The sequence below is a fragment of the Diabrotica virgifera genome, chromosome 5, assembly GCF_917563875.1.
Source record: "Diabrotica virgifera virgifera chromosome 5, PGI_DIABVI_V3a".
Lineage (NCBI taxonomy): Eukaryota > Metazoa > Arthropoda > Insecta > Coleoptera > Chrysomelidae > Diabrotica > Diabrotica virgifera.
This window is the reverse complement of record NC_065447.1, coordinates 243,682,755-243,700,999: the sequence shown is the minus strand read 5'-3', so window position 1 is coordinate 243,700,999 and position 18,245 is coordinate 243,682,755. Positions and strand designations below refer to the sequence as shown.

General features: G+C 33.1%; 1 protein-coding gene across 1 annotated transcript; it reads left to right on the top strand.

Annotated features, from left to right (window-relative positions):
• The first annotated feature begins 11,248 nt into the window (after window positions 1-11,248).
• Window positions 11,249-11,620, top strand: LOC114325096 (small lysine-rich protein 1). The gene has a single exon (XM_028273035.2). The coding sequence runs from the start codon at window positions 11,297-11,299 to the stop codon at window positions 11,558-11,560; it is 264 nt and encodes an 87-aa protein (XP_028128836.1). The 5' UTR covers window positions 11,249-11,296; the 3' UTR covers window positions 11,561-11,620.
• Window positions 11,621-18,245: the final 6,625 nt, after the last annotated feature.

Sequence of the window (18,245 nt, the reverse complement as noted above, 5' to 3'; positions counted from 1 at the left end):
AATTATTGCTATTTTGCAACAAGGGTGACTATTTCTTAAATTTATAGCCAATTCTATATTGTAGGAAATTTAATTACGCTACTTTTATGTCAGTACAACTTTTCTCGGAAATGAATACTTTTAAAGTTATAATCAAAAAACCAAGAAAAAAATCGAATTTTTCCTTAATTTTTTGACATTTTGATTATTTAAACAATGTTCCGGACCTTTTTGAGAGGGAGGATAACTCAAATATTATTATTTGATTTATTTTCAAGCACTTTCTGCAAAAAAATTTGAGTCACCTCTCAACGTCCAAATGTACTAATATTTTTACAGATGCGCCCTGGTCTATTCCTACGAAGGTAATTATTTCCATTCACTAAGGCTGAAAATCAATACACACATTCTAAATTAAATATAAATAATAGTTATTATAGTCGGTCAGCTGTATGACGGGACAGAGCCGGTCGGTTGGCCCCAATATTCGATTGAGGAAATGAAGCATTTTGGCTCGCAATTTTTTCGTCCAGCATGGATTTACTTGAAATTTTCACAGAAGGTAGGGAATAGTCCAAGGATCATTTTATGTATCATGCCGCTATCATACGCTAAAACCTTGGGGTGGTTGCCACCCCGTCTCGGGGGTGGGTTTTTTACATTTTCTTCGTAAAACTAATATTTTTCTAGTTATTCGCGCTTGTAAATAACAGTTTTTCGACAAAAAAATCGACTTTTGTGAGAATACCTAGTAAATTCAAAGAGATTTTTCAGCGCTACCTCTCCGTCTAAAAGTTTAGCCCGTCCGACAACAACTGAAGTATCCTTAAACATTTGTCGGATAATATTTTTATTAAACAATCCTGCAAAAATCAAAGTTATGAAGTCATAAAATTATACCCGCAGCTGATTTTTGCAGGATATGTTGATAACAATACTTACAATAATTAACTGGTAATATTGTCCGACAAATTTTTAAAACTACTCCAGTTGTCGGACGCACCAAATTTGACGATTTCGTGCAATTTCTCTCCTGCTCCTTTAAGCAAATTTTGGACAGAATAGTCCGACTATCAGGAAAGTTGTCATGAGGTAATCATGTTTTTTAAGTGTGGGCCAAGGGTCTATATGTTTTGTACACAATTATGGCAAATAGTATGATACCATTGATCGAAATAATGACATAACCCAGACATCCAAAGTGAAAGTTATCCGCCAACACCAAATTGTTCTATATGGTCCACATAGTTCAGAAAAAAGTTACACCATTTTGAGCGTCATTTTTGGGGGGAGAGGTGGGAGAAATCCGTAAATTCGTAGTTTTTTACGTTTTTCGTCAATATTTCTAAAACTATGTGGTTTAGCATGAACAACCTTCCATACAAAAATGTTTTACATTAAATTTTAAATAAAAAAGACCCTATGCATAATCCTTCTAAAATGAACGGTTCCAAAGTTACGGAGGTAGTGTATAATTGGTCCAAAAAAAGGCCTAACCCAGACATCCAAAGTAAAGGTTTTCTCCAACACCAAATTATTCTATATGGTCCACGTATTGTTCAGTAAAAAGTTACACCATTTTGGAAGTCCGGTTTGGGGGGGGAGATGGGGAGAAGTCGGTAAATTAGTAGTTTATTTACGTTTTTCTTCAATATTTCTAAAACTATGCTTTAGCGTAAACAATGTTTTATAAAAAATGTTCTACATAAAATTTAAAACAAAAAAAGCTCTATACATAATTGTAATAAAATCAACGGTTCCAGAGTTACGTAGGGTGACAAGTGGAGGTTTTCGATACTTTTCGATACTCCGTAACCAACCGTTGGTCTGTGTCCATTTAACTGGCAAGAACCACACGTTATTATCGAGCAGTGAATAATGTTGCCCTTTGAGCACTCTTATCAAATCTTTTAACATCGACTTAGAGTCGCTACTAACATCAAAGTATCAACATGTAAATCATATTTCTCGATGTCACCTATTTTATAAGGTTGCTATTTTCATCTACTAAGCAGAGCGCACTGAAGATGATCTGATCTAGATCGAAAACGTTTTTCCAATCCTTTTGGATGACTTTTTGATAGTTTTTCAATAAACTTTTTATACCATTGTACAAACTAAGTTTTTACTTGTTCTGTATGAATAGTTTTGTTACTTGTATAGTGTATATGTATATGAGACCCTCAATATATGTCGGTAACACCACATTTCAAATGCCTTTAATCCTTTTATGGCCTCTTCTGCTAGACTCCAGCTTTCTACTCCGTAGCATAGAGAAATAAAAACAAGTTTGTTTTTATTTCTCTATGCTCCATAGAGGAGGACACTAAATACGTAACATCTGAGGATTCTTATGCGTATGTTGATACTTAAGAGCATCGGTACGTATTTTCGGCTGCAATGCTATTCAAATGGGGATTCATTTTTTCGAATCCTGAGAAAACTAATAAGTATTTTTAATGAAAGATTACGTTACTAGCGAGGGCCAAAAGTCCCTGAGAACTTCTATAATGTTTATTTTAATAAGTTACATGGGTGAAAATCTAAGAGAAAATTTAGTGTTATGTTTAATTTCAAATATCTTATTCAAAATAAACTTTTTATTTACTCTAAGGGATTTTTGGCCCTCGGTAATAATTTAGTCTTTCATTCTGCGTTTAGATTTTTCAAAAATATTTATTGGTTTTTTCAGGATTCGAAAAAAATGAACACAATGTCTGTGGTAATATTTTTTAAATCTATCTTTGTTATACGCTGTGAGCTCGTACGTAGAGGGGGTATTTACAAATTCGCGAGCGCCAGTAGTGGCAAGTCTGTAAACGTTTACCGGAAATTTGACATAAATGTCAAAGTGATTAATTTAAAATTAAAATTAAAAACATTAATTATAAAAAATATTAGTTGGTCAAAGCTGTGGTATATATTTTTACCTTAAATATACTTACGTTTTAAATACTGAATTTAAGTTTTTTTAATGTTCCGTAATATGTAATTATAAATTAATGTATTAATCTTAGCGCCATCTACACGATAATTGTGAAAGTATCCGAAGTAAGAAATTCATATTTTATCAATAGAACGTCAAAATGATTAGCAAAATCTTAAAAAAATCGATTACAATTTAATTACTTTTTTGCGTTGTAAATATTGAACGATAACAATTAAATGGTAAGTTTAAAAATTACCGGTGAAAGTTGAATTAGTAATCCGTCAGGAGCGACACCAGCGAAGTTCAGAGCGTATACGCTCTGAGCTTCGCTGGTGTCGCTCCTAGCGGATTACTAATGCAACTTTTACTGGTAATTTTTAAATTTATTATTTAATTGTTATCGCTTAATATTTACAACGCAAAAAAGTAATTAAATTGTAATCGATTTTTTTAAGATTTTTCTAATCATTTTGACGTTCTATTGATAAAATATCAATTTCTTACTTCGGATACTTTGACAATAATCGTGTAGATGGCGCTAAGATTATAATAGATTATTTATAATTAGATATTACGGAACATTAAAAAAACTTAAATTCAGTATTTAAAACGTAAGTATATTTAAGGTAAAAATATATACCACAGCTTTGACCAACTAATATTGTTTATAATTAATGTTTTTAATTTTAATTTTAAATTAATCACTTTGACATTTATGTCAAATTTCCGGTAAACGTTTACAAACTTGTCACTATTGGCGTTCGCGAATTTGTAAATATCCCCTCTACGTACGAGCTCACAGCGTATACAACGCACTCAGTCGAATAGAATATTGTCAGGATAATGTCAGTCAGACACTGACAATCAGTGACAATTTTAAATATTTAACATGAATCGGGAATATTTTGAGTTGTTGATTAAATAATATAGTCTATTTGATAAATTATTGATTTAAGTCGTGAACTTTATAAAAAGTTATTTATTGTGTATTATTTATGGAAGATAGAAGCAGAGAATATCAGCATCAAGATATATTTTGTGATCCAAGTATTTTGTTGTTAAAGATGTTCAAAATTGTAAGCGTTCCATAGTAACAATATATTATATGATATTATTAAAAAATCACTTTTCCTCTTTTCTCGATTGAGTATTAGTTTTTGTTGTAGGTACATAATATAAACTATTACAATAACTGAATACATAGTTAGTGAAAAAATTATCATATTTATTAACTGAGTTAATAATTTGCAATTATACAAAAAATAACAGTTATCCAAGAACATTCAAAAGCCATATCTTTAAGTTAGTTATGACATTGTCAAGTAGAATGACATTCTAGTAATATTTACATATCCATACCAGTGTGAATTTTACTACACATAATTTGCCATGTAAAGACAGAAAAGGTAGGGATAGCCGTAAAATATTTGCGAATTATGTATCCATGGCCTTAAAGAGAAGTTGGAGATAATCTTCCCAAGACTGTTAAAAGAGCTTCTGGCTTTTTCAATACGAGTTTTTTTCGTAGCTTTTCCCAAGTATCCTTAATATTGCAGCCCAAATAGCATATTTTTTCTACTTTTTCTAACTCTATTTCATTTATTGTAATTTAGACGTTTATGTTGGTGTTCTTACTAATGATCATTATTTCTGTCTTAATTTAGTTTTAGGGCATATTTGTTACATATTTCTACACCATTATCCATCATCCTTTGAAGCCTGAGCGCAGTATCTGCCAGCAATGCTGTACCCCTATTTCTATCTTGCCGTAGCCAGCAATACTCTCTTGCCCTATTTCGGGTATAAATTATAGAATGTCCCTTGAAAAGCCTGAACGAACTTTCTGCCAAAATATGATATGTATTCATAATTTGTTCATTGTAATCCAAGAAATTTTTAATTTGCTCCACTTTCTCCCATTACCAAAATGTAATCACGAATTTTAAAAATGTTTCTGTGGGTATGAATAAGTTTCTTAAAATATCTGCTCTCTACACGTTGAACTATCTCAACACGAAATAATTTTCCGCCGAAATCTGAATATTCTTTGAATCAAAATCAAAATCATAGTTCGTTTATTTTGGTTATCTAATTAAGGATATTTTAAAACAAATAAAAAAGATTAATAATAATTAAGGAGATTTTAAAACAAAATAAACGCCAATATATTTTTCAATAAAATTAGTAGTTTAGTAAAACTATTTTTAATTTGGATTTATTGTTTGTATCTGTATTTTTATATCTACGAAGCTAGTTTTAGAAAATTGGAACCAAAAATAAACCTTTATGAAGTTTTTTTGACGCCCACTATAAAACACGCAACTAGTCACGTCCACAGATTGAGTCGAAAGTCCGTATTTGGATTTTGGAACTACGATTACAAAACTGGAATGACGTGTCTTAGCAGTAAACTCTGGGCGCCAGGTGCTCCGGGGGTCGGTTGTGATGGAGTAGTGTGTTTAGCAGCCCCAAAAACCCCCTAGTAGTCTGTTTGCATGCATTTAGTGCTGAGAACTCTCGGAACTCCATATGACGTGGCTTAGCCGTAACCCTGGGTATCATGTTGAGGGACGCCAAAAACCCGCAAGTAACAAAATCTGGCCCTTAACCCTTAAGCTCCTAGCGTTACATATATGTAACGCAGAAACCGCTAAAATCGTAAACCTTAAATTCGGGAAGTGATTCTAATTTTAACTAGATGGTGATGCAAAACTTTCAAGGGACACTTGTTTACTAGTTTTCAGCAGTTGGTTCGAGGATATGATCTAAAGCCTTGGTTTCCTCGAAAGCGGCACCGACAAACTGCGACCGTAACACTGCGATGAATGACGTCATAAAAAACTGTACCACGCAAAATAATAGCAGTGGTTTTCAAGGATGCGTTGGAAGCTACCGCTTGCTGATTTTACACGTTTCATTGCCGCAGTGAAGAGCCTTGAATTTTTCACCGTAATCTGACGTCATTCATCGCAGTGTTACGGTCGCAGTTTATCGGTGCCACTTTCGAGGAAACCAAGTTTCCACTAAATAAACTAAATAAACCTTAGTTGAGTGTTTTATGTGACGGTGTTTATTATTTATGGTAAAAATAGATCTCAAATTTGAATAAGTACATTTTTTTACTATTCTTTTTTTATTATATTTTGTTTAAAGTGTTTTCAATTGAGAATAAATTAATGTCTTTTGTTTGTTCCAGAAAAGGCTTTTCTCTTCAAGAAGCGCTGGAGATGATTGATGCCGTTGAAACTTTAGACGTTGATGCTAGGTATATATAGTGTACTGAAACCCCAGAATTGAATGTGCTTACAGACGAAGAGTTTGGTGATGAGGAACATAATGATTTTAACAGGCTGTCCGAGAGAATTCTAAGACCACCTGGTGAACTTTTTTTTCGAAATAGTGAAAGATATTTCGAAATATATGATGATATTGACGAGGCTCAGCCTTCCAGATCATCAGCAAAACCTAAAAAACTAGTGAAAGGAAAGTTGAAGTTGATCTTATGGACCAGAATATAGCTAGATACCAAGTAGGAATTTGCTCTAAAAAATGATGGTGGTGTCTATTTACATTGATGCTGGACATAATAGATCCTATGATCCTATGCCACAACTAGAATTTCGAAGGTATCTAGTAACATCGTATCTTACGAAATATGGTACCAAACCAAAAGATGCAGGCAGGCCATCTTCGTCCAAAGTAGTCTTAGATATAAGATATGATAATATTGATTATCTCCTGACCTATGTTTCTGATAAGAAAAGGAGACGTTTTGCAGATGAATGCTGTAGTTCATGTGCGTACCATGGGTTGCAAGTGCAATGGGGGAGTGTGTATCAAGTGTAACATATATTTTCATCTACAATAACTTGATTATGATTTCTCATTTATCTAGTTTTGTATTTGTTATTTTTAAATTTATGATCAGAAATATTTTAAATATAGGTACATATAGTTATGTTTGCTCCTATGTCTTTCTAGCGTTACATATATGTAACGGCAATTTTCTAAAAAATCAAAAATAATTAAGAAAAAAAAGTATGTATTTTGTTTTAAACCCTTCTCCTGAATACATCAAAAATAAAAAAAAATAAAATTTTCTAAATAAATTAATTCAGAATCTTAAGGATTAACCCATTAGTGCCCAGATTATTTTTCCGCAGTTTTTATTGTGATGCTAATATTTTTTTGTGAGTAGCTTTATTAGAAAACATAAATATAAATGAATTCACGCATGCGGATTTATAAATCGCTCAGTATATGATGTTACATATATGTAACGCGAGGAGCTAACGTGTGCATAAAATACAAATTATTACTGGAAACAGTTCGATTTATTTAAAAACTGAAAATAAAAACAAAGTAATTTAAACATTTTGATTTGTGTGATAGGTAACGAAAAAATCAATACCGAGACCTACGTTAGATTTTCTACACATCGTGAGTGTTGAACTTTTGCAAAATCTTCCAGCACAACGCCTTCTTTTGTTGTTTGGAATTTTATACACTAGGTGTTCCATCCTATCCTTTCATTTCCTCTGGCGAGACTCTTGGGTCGGGTATTTGTTTTCTAATATTAACCTTATTACACAACATAAGATATATATACTTATTCTTTATCAACGAAGTCCATTATTTGAAGATTTATTTCTTTGTTATACTTTACCAACACACAGATTCAAAACAAAGTTCTAAAAAAATCGCGCATTTAAAACAATGTAAACAATATCACCTTCTGAAACGAACTAACCTGTTTTTAACTGAAAATTTGCGGCGTATGCGATAGAGGATCTATTTAGATGGCACCACTTTGCTGTTACATATCTGTAACGCTAGGAACTAATGGGTTAATATCCTGATTTTGACATGTTTATGCACTTTTGGATGCATTTGGATGCACTGTAAATACAATTGTGCCTTTCCACCCATTTTTCTGTTGTAGAATTTTTTCCTGGCGTCATTTTGAACCCAAGTCCCCTTCGCCCACTTTACAAGCCTCCTATTGGTCGATTGGAGCAAGACGAGTTTCATGAAGAACTGTCTTAAGAGAAATCTGGGTTTGATTCAATATGCTTCTTCTATTTGATTTATATTGGATGAACCTAATTTTGAGTCTCCTAGTTCTGGATTCACTTAGAGTTCAACAAGCAGATTTAGAAAATATAAACAACTGAATTTCGGCCATGGATGGAAAAAGCGAGTTTTGATCATAGACATAGGTAGAGGAATAGACAAGGTAAGGTATATACCGCTCGCATCTAAACATTCCGTATATGTATTTGGAACCTAGGAGTTTTCTATTCGTTCGTTGCAGCGCGCGGTAATATTTTAACCAATAGGCGGCGAGGTTACAAATGCATATACGGAATGTTATTCGGTCCCAAATTCATATACGGGATGTTAAATATTCGTACACCGAAAAAATAAGTTTTTATTAGAGTCTGTTAAAAGGAGATTGATTTTAAAATACTTGTTATTGTATTATTAAATAAAAAATAAAACAATTATATCTAGTATTTCGAATGTTATTAGGTGCGAAATTCATATACGTTATGTTAAATATTCGTAGAAGAAAAAGACGATTTTTATTAAAGCCAGTTAAAATGAGACTGGTTTTTAATAGTATATTATGCAACGAGCATGATGGTCATTATGAAGCGAATACACTTTTGTATTCATTTAGCCATTTATTTATGTCTTCTTCATTTCTAATGTCGACTCTGTACTTATTTTCATTGATTACAATGTATTTAAAACTTTTTGCCAAATACATTATGTAAATATACAATATTTTATAGAATAAATAATATTTAAAACACAACCGCAAACGTTATAACCAAGTTAACATTTATTTTCGTCTGAGAGCACACAGCCCTAAACTTCAACAGAATTGAATCGAATAGCTGAAACAGATCTAAACATACTTAACAACACGTGCAAGTCATTAAAAATTCTGAGAAAGCGAAACCTCAGTCAAATAAAGAAATATGTCTCTCAAATCTATACCATCCCATTTATGAATTTCGCACCAAATAACATTCCATATAGGTAATCATTGTTTTATTTTTTTAATACATTAACAAAATAGGTATTCTAAAATCAGTCTCCTTTAACTGATTAATAAAAAGTCCCATTTTTTAGTCTACGAATATTTAACATTCCGCATATGAATTTACACCAAATAACATTCCAAATACTATAATTGTTTTATTTTTATTTAATACTACAGTAACAAGTATTTTAAAATCAATCTCCTTTTAACAGACTCTAATAAAAACTTATCTTTTTCGGTGTACGAATATTTAACATTCTGTATATGAATTTGGGACCGAATAACATTCCGTATATGCATTTGGAACCTCGCCGCCTATTGGTTAAAATATTACCGCGTGCGGCAACGAACCAATAGAAAACTCCTAGGTTCCAAATACATATACGGAATGTTTAGATGCATACCCCTCTGTGGATCGAGGTGTAATGCCAATATCAAGGTCGTCATTGGTCAATATTCACTTTGAATGGTGTAGCCATCTTTGTCTGTCACATGAGCGAGATCGCTTAGTTAAAAGAGATGGATAGACCATCTACCGACTGTCTGCGCGTTATTCTAATTTGCTCAGTAGGCCTTGTCTACGCTTATTATGTCTATGGTTTTAATTCTACAGTCTTTATTTCTTACATAAATAACTATAACAACATTCCGTTGATATGGCAACAATCATGACAAATATTTATCGACCAAACATATAACTGATTTCTCAATAATCTAACGACACTTAAATTAGTATTTTTCCTGCAAAAAAAATAATGGCGAGCAAAGGCAAAACGAAAAAAGTCAAAAAACGGTGCAAATAATGGCGACGCCAACAAGAAAAAAGGTGGCAGTAAACCCAAAAAAAGCAGGAAAGCTTCTACTCTTCCTTAAATCAAAGGTGTCCTAACAAAATCGACAAAATTCTTAAACCACGAGAAATAAAGAAATTTACTCTCCGTCAAAAACTTTCATCTCTTTCCCGATCAATTAAAGACAACATCCAAAATAAACAGCACGGAATTTATGAAATTCCTTGTGCAGTCAGCCTCCGATCTTACATAGGCCAAACCAATTGTAGAATCCAAAATAGGATTTATGATCCTTTCATATCTTGTTCACAATTACGATTTAATTTTAGCTCTAGGACAACATCATCCTTATACAGGCCACAAAATTAACTTTGGACACTACAGAACCATAGCCCCCATTCGCTTCTATAACTCAAGAATTATCCGAGAAGCCGTAGAGATCTAAAAAACGGCGAAATATTGTTTAAACGAAAGAGATGACGGCGCCAGGTTGCCATCGAGACCTCTTCTAAAGGAAACATCGTCCTCTCCACCTGCCAATCCAAATCCCGCCGTCAAAAATCTTTGCTCCAGTCTTCACCCAAGCGCCACTCCAGCGAACCACGTATAAATTAAATTACTCTGTTACCCCAAATGGCATTCCAATTGAGACAATCATCTGCCAAACTGAGAATTATGTGTTACATAAATAACCGTTTATATGGCAACGAACGCGACAAATATTCATTGATTAAACATAAAACCCATCTCTGAATAATTTAACGACAATTAAACTAATATTTTTCGTACAAAAAGAAAATAATGGCGGGCAAATGCAAAAAGGAAAGCCAAAAACGTTGCTAAGAATGGGGACGAGGTGGGGCTAAGCCGAAAAAGGCAAGAAAGCTTTTCCTCTTCCTTACATCAAAGGTGTTACTAACAAAATCGACAAAATTCTCAAACCACGAGAAATAAAGACATTTACCCCCCATCAAAAAACTTTCTTCTCTTGCCCGATTAGTCAAAGATAACATCCCAAATGAACAATACGGAGTTTATGAAATTCCCTGTGCAGAGAGCCCTTGATTTTATATAGGCCAAACCATTTGTAGAATCCAAAATAGGATTTATGAACATTTCATATCTGTTCGCAATTTTAATTCAATTTCAGCTATAGGCCAACACCATTTACCTACAGGTCACAGAATTGACTTTAAACACTTCTGAACCATAGTCACCCCCACTTCTATAACCCAAAGATTATCGGAGAAGCCGTAAAGATCTAAAAATGGTCAAACTCTCTAAACAAAAGAAATGACATCCTCCCGGTGCCACTCTAGCGCCACTCCAGCTAACCACGGTATAAATTCAATTACTCTGTTACCCCAAATGACATTCCAATTGAAACAATCATCTGTCAAACCGAGGATTATTTGTTACATAAATAACCACAGCAACATTCCGTTTATATGGCAACGAAAATGACAAATATCTATTGATCAAACATAAAACCCATCTCTGAATAATCTAACAACACTAAACTAATACTTTTCTTACAAAAAACGAATGGCGGGCAAAGGCAAAAAGAAGAAAGCTAAAAACGGTGCCAAAAATGGTGAAGCAAACAAGAAAAAAGGTGGCGGTAAACCGAAAAAGGCAGGAGGTGGACGAAAGTCGCGCTCTAAAAGTGCCAGATGCAACGTGGATATTTTTACGGAGGTGGCTATGGAGAATGCTTACACTACTTGCCACAACGTTCAGGATTTGTTGCGATGGAGAGGATTTCCGTGGCCTGATGCACAGAAGAAGAAGAAGAAGGGCAAGAAGTAAAATCTTTAATCAGTTTATTTTTGTGTGTTTATTTAAGTGGTAGTTTTGCACAATAAAACATATCAAAAACTATCATGATTTATTTCCAATACCAATTAATAACATTTTAGCATAGTATTATTTATCTATCAATAAAACAGTGAAAACTGTTGTTTTCAATACTTTCACAAAATTTATTATAAATTAATGCCAACTGTTTCGACAGAGTGACAGAGTGCCTTTCTTAAGTGATATCTGTATGCCGGAGGTAAAGGGTACTATGTAACAAATTTGTAATTTTACAGGAGAAGCGTTTTAAGTTTATTTTTGTGTTTCTTTATTCACAGGATGTATGTTAATACACATTATGTCACAATCCCTTGTCTAATTTATTCTTCAGATTATTAGCTTTCAAAATTGTATTAGTTAAACACATATTGTGATACTAAACTTGATTTATTTTTAATAAAAAAAATTAAAACACAATTTAGTGGACATAGTGCTGTTTACCTCTTCAAGATCTTTTGGGTCATGGTACTAGATGTTTACTAAATATGCATTATACAATGTTAAAGTTTCATTTGTTTCTCCTTGATGACAAACATTACAGGGTAAAGTGTAATACTTTACCCTGCTTGTTTAATACTGGATTTATTTTGTAACTTCCTTCAAGGTATAGGGTTTTAGACCGGGAGATATTATACAGAAGTTCAGCCACGATTTTCTAAGTCCTGCCTTTTGCAATACTGGAAGGGTAGACGATGTACTTACAATCTGTGGAAACATCCACAAATTTCCTGTGACATTTTCCTGTAAAAATTAGATTTTCCCAAAAAATAAAAATAGGGTTTTGCGATGAATTTCTAAGTCCTGCCATATCCGTAGATAGACAGGATACTATCGATTTTATGAAGAAAATTTTTTGGGCAGGAGGGTTGCAAACGGGGTAACGGAGTATATATGTATACAAACATGTAAGGAAAATAATGAAATTTTCATGATTTTCTAGGTCCTGCCAACTAAATAAACTAAACATATTTATTTCAAAATGACCAAAAAAAATATTGGCATGACGTCTCCTAATGTTTAAGTATACTTGTCCCCAATCAATACCTTTTCGGTACTCGGCAGAAAGGTTAAACGGTTCTTGTAAGACGGCAGGAGTCCTAGATTTGCAAGAAAATTTGTGAAAAAGTCAACGATTTTCTTAGTTATGCCATTTTGCACATGTTTCAAGAATCTTAATATAAGTCTATTTACAAAGAGGCAGGATGGTTTTATGGTTATTTTGTATACAGGGTGGGGCATTAGTGTGACAAAGTCCAATTACTCGTTTGTCGTAAAATATACGAAAAAAGTTATTTAGGTAAAACATGGGCCACAGATAGGACTATGATTTAACAGTATTTTCTAATATACAGGGCTACCCGTTTTCACAGGGTGACACAAATTTATGTTTTTTTAAATGGAATACCCTGTATATTTTTACATTTTTGGATTCTACTCGATGTTCTCTTTAATAAAATATAGTGTTTTAACATATTATACGAGGTAGTTTAAAATATAATTACGTTTTTTTGTTAATTTTGTAGGAACATTCACACCCTATACATATTGTTAGTGATTTGATATCCAAACTTCTACTAATTTATGTTTAAACGATTTTTAATATAGTCTACTATTGTCAGTTATTAATAGTATACCAAATGCTTAATTTTAGTATACGGGGTTGGTTGAAACTCGGAATGAGTATTTTCTGAGTTTTCTTAAATGCGACACCCTGTATTTTAGTATTATAATAAAATGATATTTTATGGTACCTTTTTATTTGTTAAGCATTTTCTATACCATATTTATATATTGATTTCGGCAGTAAATTGATACAGACAGATTACTCAGGTGGTTTTTGGGGTTTCTGAACAAGAATGTCACATTAGAACAGATCTTTACCTAGTGCTCGGGGTGACTAATATACACGCCATATTCTTAAATTTCTAGGCTTTCAGACACTAAAGTGATGCAAGTAGATTACTACTTGCACAGTGGTAAGTTTTGTGGTTGCTGAACATGAATACGCCATCAGAATCGACCTCCAAAAACTCTCTAAATTCGAGATCAGTCACCCTGGGCACCAGGTGCTCCGAGGGTCGGTTGTAATATCATATTCGTGTTCGGCCATCCCAAAAACCCTCGAATAATCTGTTTTCTTTAATTTATTGCCGATATCCCACGAAACTCCAGATGACGTGCCTTAGCAGCAACTCTGGGCACTAGGTGATTCGGAGGTCGGTTCTGCTTGCGTATTCGTAACTCCATAAACCTCCGAAATAACAAAATTTTGCCCTTAGTACACTGATTTTGACAGGTTTATGCACTTTTGGATGCATGTTATGCACTAAAGAGTTAAAGCTCTTTACAGATGACGCGTTGTAATTAGTTTTGTATATCTCCAGAACGCTTCCAATTCGAAAGACAAAAACTGGTCCGCCTTTTTTTCTTCCAGAGATAAATCGATTCCATCAATTGCGAATCTCTAGTACCGGTCATAGGAATCTTTTTTGTCTTTCCCTTTTAGGTATTTTTGACACTAGATTATTAAATTGTGAGGTATTCTAGTACTAAAAGGTACTCCTGCTTTAAGTGAGTAGGATGCACGGTTTTCTGGTAAAATACATTTTAAAATTTTTCGTTTGTTGAATTTGAAAAATTTTTTAAAAAAATTAAAAAAAAAAAACGGTGTATTTGCTGACTTAAAGCAAGAGTAACTTTTAGTACTAGAATACCGCATAATTTATTACTCTACTCTCAAAAATGTCTAAAAATTTAAAGACCAATAAGTTATGAGATAAAATATCCGTTGATCTACCCAAGACGGATGCCTATGACTAGTACTAGAAATTCACAATTGATAAAATCGATTCATCTCTGGAAGAGAAATAAACGTAGCAGTTTTCGTTTTCCTAAATAGAATTTTTCTAAATTATTTTAAACTCAAAAACCAAAAAACGAAAAATTTTCCAAATGAATTTTTCTAGAACACTACGTATTCTTCTGAGTTAAAGCAAAAGTACCTTTTAGTACAAAACTATCCCAGAATTTAATAATCCAGTGTCAGAAATGCTTAAAAGTTAGACAGAAAAGTTATTCGATAAAATAACCGTTTCCGTACCCAAAGCGGACCCCTATGACCGGTACTAAAAATTGACAATTGACATTTGACAATTGACCACTGGAAGATAAATAAGTGTACCAGTTTTCGTCTTTCCAAATAAAAGCGTTCTGCAGCTATTTTAAAGAAACTAATTACGATACTTCGATATGCTTCTTCTAGACGAAGCATATCGAAGTAGAGGTCGTCCGCCAACCAGATGGTCTGATGACATCAAACGGATCGACAGAAACTTGATGCAGACAGCACAGGACAGAAATGCATGGAGAAGACTGAGGGAGACCTACATCCAGTATTGGATAGATCCGGGTTGAATTATGACGATGATGAATTACAAGACGCCATCTTTAAAGAGCTCTAGCTTTCCACGGAAGCATTTTTGAACTAGGTGAATTGAGTTAAATTTTCTTAAAATTATCTGAGGAATCTCCGGTTTTCGTTTGTTATGAGAGCTTCTGGACACCCTGTATAATATAATGGGTAGGTAAATTCCCTACTATAACCAATAAATTGTAAAAATTGTTTATTTACTTTTATTGCGTTTACTTAGATAAAAATATGATCTAATCACTTAAAATAAAGATGTTACACTTTGCTATTAGATTTGAAAAGTGTGTAAAAATTCCGAGACATTATTCAGGAAAATAATGTTTAATAGGATACGATTTTTTTAATGATATACAAATTAATTTTTTGTATTATTCATCTTTGCGGTTATCCTGCCAAGTTGTAAACGGTTTTAGATTAGTGTTTTAAGCATACTCGACATGACATGAAAATTGTGGTGATATGAATATGTTTGTATAACACCCTGAAATAATTTTACAGACACACAATTTAATTTTTTTATACGAAATAACTATACAACCATCCTGCCTCTTTGAAAATAGATTTATGTTAACCTGATTGAGATATGTGCGAAATGGCATGACTTAGAAAATCGTGTAATTTTCCACAAATTTTCTTACAAATTTTTTAACTGTATATAGTAAAAAAGGTGTAACTAAACATCCTGCCATTTTGAATAATGTCTACTGAAATTATTTATTTTATAACAAAATTTATTTTATGACTTAGAAAATCACGGAACCAGAGTGAAAATTTTATACAGAATTTTCCAAGAAACAAGTGCAGTTAAACATTAGGTGACGTCATGCCAACATTTTTTTTTGGTCATTTTGAAATAAATATGATTAATTTATTAAGTTGGCAGGACTTAGAAAATTATGAAAATTTCATTATTTTCATTACATGTTTGTATATCTGTATACTCCCTTAGTCCTTTTGCAACCGTCCTGCCCAAAAAATTTTCTTCATAAAATAGATAGTATCCTGTTATTCTATGGACATGGCAGGACTTAAAAATTCATCGCAACTCCCAATTTTTTTTGTCATGGAAAATCTAATTTTCACAGGAAAATGTCACAGGAAACCCGTGGATTTTTCCACAAATTGTAAACTTCTAGTCAAATCTAACCTTCCAGTATTGCAAAGGGCAGGACTTAGAGAATCGTGGTTGAACTTCTGTTAATATCTCCCGGTTTATTCATGTCCACATGGTGCCCTCTGCGTCTAAACAAAATGTCACATGATACTTTTTATAAAGTGCTTATTTTTGTTATTTTATAACGTAGGGCATAGTGCTTTATACTTAAACCTCTGTGTGGAGAATTAAAAGTAGTATAATCCCAATATTGACAAAAATGGACATAGTGCCTTTTACCTCCGGCATACAGATATATTTTACTATGTGTCTGCTCTTTAAAGTCTCTAACTGAATAGGTTGAGGAGTTTGTCTCAAGTTGGTCATTCAGAATTATATCTGTGTTTTTCAATTTATTAATTTACATAGATTCTAATAAAGATAACCCTTACGACCTTTATTTTGAATATGAAGAATTTGATACTGTTCGTTAAAAGAATGATTATGATCTAGAAGGTGAAGTGCGCAATCTGTTATTCTATTATTGAAAGCCCTTTTGTGTTGTGTTATTCCTTTGTCAAAAGTTCCCTCAGTTTGACCAATGTAAGTTTCTGGACAGTCAACACCATGCCAGTTTGTATAAACCATTCTGTAATTGCTTTTTCTTTTGGCCCTTGTTTTTCTTATTGTATTTGCTTATGTTGTTGTTTGTTCTCTAAGACCAGCAAAAATAAGAGTAGATAAGACAATAATTCGTCCCACAATAACGTATGGAAGCGAAACATGGACTTTGAATCAGCGGAAAACAACAAAATTACTGGTACTTGAAAGAAAGATACTGCGGACTATCTAAGTGCCTTGCAGAGAAGAGACAACAGGAGAATGGAGAAGAAGACACAATGATGAACTCCAGACAATATACGGAGATGAAAACATAGTACGCTACATTAAAGCAAACAGAATACGATGGGCGGGTCACGTACTAAGATCAAGTGACGAAAGACTTCTAAACGCCACATTCTGGGAAAGTTCCGATGCAAAAAGGTCAGTTGGTCGCCCAAGAAAGAGATGGAAGGACGCAGTAGCCAGCGAACTACGCAAAGTGGGAGTACAGCAATGGGAAATAGCTGCTCAGGACCGACAACAATGGAGGGAAATAGTAAACGCGGCCAAGACTCACATACAGTTGTAGAGCCAAATGATGATGATGATGATAATGTTGTTTGTTCTGAAAGCTGGTGTTATTCCTTTCTTTTTTATCTGTCTTTCTATTTTTGTTGATATATTACCTCTATATGTGATAGAACACAACGAACTGGGTTTTTTCGGTAGTGGTGGAAAGACTTATTTCAGGGCTTTCTTATACAGTTTTTGTTTTAAAATTTTGTTAGTAATTGTTTATTCGTTGTGATAATTGTCCAAAAACTTGCATGGGAAAAACCTATTCTATGTACGCTCTTCACCTTCTAATAATTATTTTAGTCATAATGATTCTTTTAATGAACAGTTTTAAATTATTCATATTCAAACAAATGGCCTTATTTAGGCCTTAAACCATTGTTTGATGCAGCCATGTTGTCTTTTTTAAAGTAGAAAGAATTTACATGTGAATTTATTATATTTAAGGGGTTTTTATACTCGATAGCTATGGCTTTGCCCAGTATCTATGTTTTTCAATGTGGATTAGGAATAAAGGAATATGTGAATATGTGAATAAAGGATTTGTAATAGGACGAAGCTCTGATGATGGCACGTAATGTGTTGAAAGTACTTAGCTGATTAATAAAAAAATTGTTTACACATTATCAAAAGTTTTTTGAGAACATACACCTGTTTGCCGGTTTGGCCTACTTAGGGGTGTGTACAAGTCATACATTCGTTTTCAATTCTTTTATTAGAATCTATCGAAATAAAGAAATTAAAAAATACAGATATAATAATTCTGAATGACTAACTTGACGCGAACAGTACCCCACTCCCCAAACTATTAGTTAGAAACTTTAAAGTGCAAACTCATAGTAAAATACATCACTCGAGAAAAACACTCTGCCAAAACAGCTGTCGTGATTTTATATTAAAATAGAATAAGTGGTATATATATAAGTATTGAAAAC

Coding starts and splice junctions, on each gene's coding strand:
- LOC114325096 (XM_028273035.2), top strand. CDS start 11,297: ATGGCGGGCAAAGGCAAAAAGAAGAAAGCTAAAAACGGTGCCAAAAAT.